This window comes from Triticum dicoccoides, chromosome 6A (genome assembly GCF_002162155.2).
Source record: "Triticum dicoccoides isolate Atlit2015 ecotype Zavitan chromosome 6A, WEW_v2.0, whole genome shotgun sequence".
NCBI lineage: Eukaryota > Viridiplantae > Streptophyta > Magnoliopsida > Poales > Poaceae > Triticum > Triticum dicoccoides.
Window position 1 is genome coordinate 581583203 of NC_041390.1, and position 2434 is coordinate 581585636.

Sequence of the window (2434 nt, forward strand, 5' to 3'; positions counted from 1 at the left end):
AATGATATTTATTACTGCACATACAACATCTGTCTTCTTCACACAGTCTGCACCACGGCAGACTTGGGGGGGGGGGGGGTGTTTCCTGTGTCGGATAGGATTCTTGAACTCATATCTAAAGAAAAAAAAATCAAACATATCTACTGAACTTCATGTCTAGCAGCAAGTGACTTCAAAGAGTTAAAACTATGTTATATAGATCACTGAACATGGTACTGCTAGTAGAGCTAGCTAGGCGCACTGATGCATTTATTTTCCACCAGATATTATGATGGCCGTCTCTCTGACCAGCAGATGGCATTACTTCAATACCAAAGGGAGAATATTCATTACCTGAGTGAGGAGGTACGTAGAAAAATGAAAACAGCTGTGATGCTGAATAGTCAAGACCCATTTCACTAAATCTATTCTCTTTTGTATACTTAGATCCTTTTAACAATTTTAGAGAAGGTAACATGTAGCGTAACTATGAGCATTTTAAAATCTTATTTCCTTAAATTGCAATAGTTTCATTTAAATCTTTGTGCAACATAAGCAGCTGAACTTTTAGTCATACTATTTCCTGAAAGGAGGAATGAGCTGAACCTTTCTAATTCTCCGCTGCCTTCCTCAGTCAGATCATACTCGGCACAGAAGGATTAGATTACATTTCTGGTCAAATTAGCATGGATTATAATACTAAGTTAGTTGCACATTGAGAACTTTGCTTGTTGACCAACGTTTCCTTTTTCTTTTCTTGAAAGGTGCTGCGCTTGCAAGAATGTTTGAGCAAATACCAGAGAACTGATGTTGGGAACACTCCTCAGGTCTGCACGACACTGACTACTTATTCTGCATTAGTTTTCTTTAACTGGCACTTGCATAGACTCAAAATTGGAGAAGAAACTCAGCTGTTATATGAACTATATGAAAGTGATGGATTGCCTGAAGTTATTCCCTTCTCTAATTCTGCAGGTTGATCTTGTCCATCTTTTAGCATCTCGTGACCAAGAACTTCGAGCACTCTCCGCCGAGGTAATAATCTGTACTATCTTAAGCAACGCGACCATTTTTCATGAGCTCGCAAGGCATGTGCCCAAGGTCAAATCACCTGTGTCGGGCCACTTAAAGGAAATGCTTACATGAACTTATTACATAGAGTATATATCTTCTGTGCAAACTAGTTGCTGGCACTGCCATGTGTTTGTTGACTGTTTGTGTTAATTGTCTAGTCTTTTAATTTGAAAACCATACTATAATTTAGAAAAGCTGTCAATATTGATATGAGAACCATTTACTTGAGCCATTCATCTTTAATTCCATTAGTGAATCTTCCATCATGAAGTATCCCATACTAATTAAATGTTCAGATGAATCAAGTGCACTCAGAGCTTCAGCTTGCTCGTGGCCTGATTGATGAAAAGGACTCGGAGATCCAGCGTATTCGTTTGAGCAACAGTCAGGTATGTTTTAGCAAATACTAGCATTCTTCCATGGCGTGACGATCAAGTCAATGTTTCCCACGCCTGCTTGCAAAGCATTCTTACTTGATTATGAACATGCTGGGTGCAGTACGTTGAAGAAAATGATAGACTCAGAGCTATTCTTGGAGAATGGAGTTCTCGAGCAGCAAAGGTACTCTGGATAATTAAAGTTGTTATTGTTTGACCTGTAGCATTCTCATACTCTCCCCCGTCTTAACATTTTGGATGCGCTCAACAGCTTGAACGGGCACTGGAGGCAGAGCGACTGTCAAACATTGAACTGCGGAAGAACATTGCAAAATTCCGAGGGCAATTGCATAAGGAGCAACACGCCTGATTCCCCTGTTCTAGGAATAGAATAGATTCATCTGGTGGTGTGTAATAGCTGGTTAGCAACTCTTCACCTGCAGACGGTTTCGCCCAGGACAACTGACCAGAGATCTTAGAACTCCAAACCCCTGCTGTTGGCAGTTCAGGAGCATCAGTGGTTTCACTAAAATTGTAACGTAGTACAAGATCAGCATGCTGCCTGATATGCATCAGAAAGAAGGAATATGCATAGGTGGCAGCTCTTGTGAATGCACAGTTTGATGTATAAATCTGAAAAGAGTTGGTTAATGCTTTAATGGAGTATTGGGTATTTAGAATAGGCTTGGTTGGATCTTCAGCTTTTCCATTTGATGCTTATGCGATGACATCTCGGCAGGTAAAGAGCAGTGTTAAAAAAAACAGACCAGACCGCCGGTCGGACCAGAAAAAACCGGAACCGGCAGGCTCATCGGTTTTTTAAGCTGTGAGGATCGTTCTGCAATCAGACTGGTGAAAACTCGAATGCCCAAAACCCGGGTGATAAACCTAACCGATAAAATGATTGAGCAAAAAAGAAAATATATTCGCTAGTGTTAGGATTGAAAACTGGAACCGGCAGGCTCATCGGTTTTTTAAGCTATGAGGGCCGTTCTGCAATCAGA

At 40.7% G+C, this 2434-nt stretch overlaps 1 protein-coding gene across 1 annotated transcript in view; it reads left to right on the forward strand.

The window, feature by feature from the left end:
* The window catches only part of LOC119318119 (protein FIP1-like), a 6010-nt gene extending 3898 nt beyond the window's left edge, over positions 1–2112 (forward strand). Inside the window, exons 9-14 of the mRNA XM_037592643.1 lie at positions 264–345; positions 744–806; positions 955–1014; positions 1350–1442; positions 1552–1614; positions 1702–2112. Coding sequence (XP_037448540.1) covers positions 264–345; positions 744–806; positions 955–1014; positions 1350–1442; positions 1552–1614; positions 1702–1800 — 460 coding nt within the window. The 3' untranslated portion in view covers positions 1801–2112. The remainder of the gene's footprint in view (positions 1–263; positions 346–743; positions 807–954; positions 1015–1349; positions 1443–1551; positions 1615–1701) is intronic.
* The last annotated feature ends 322 nt before the right edge of the window (positions 2113–2434 follow it).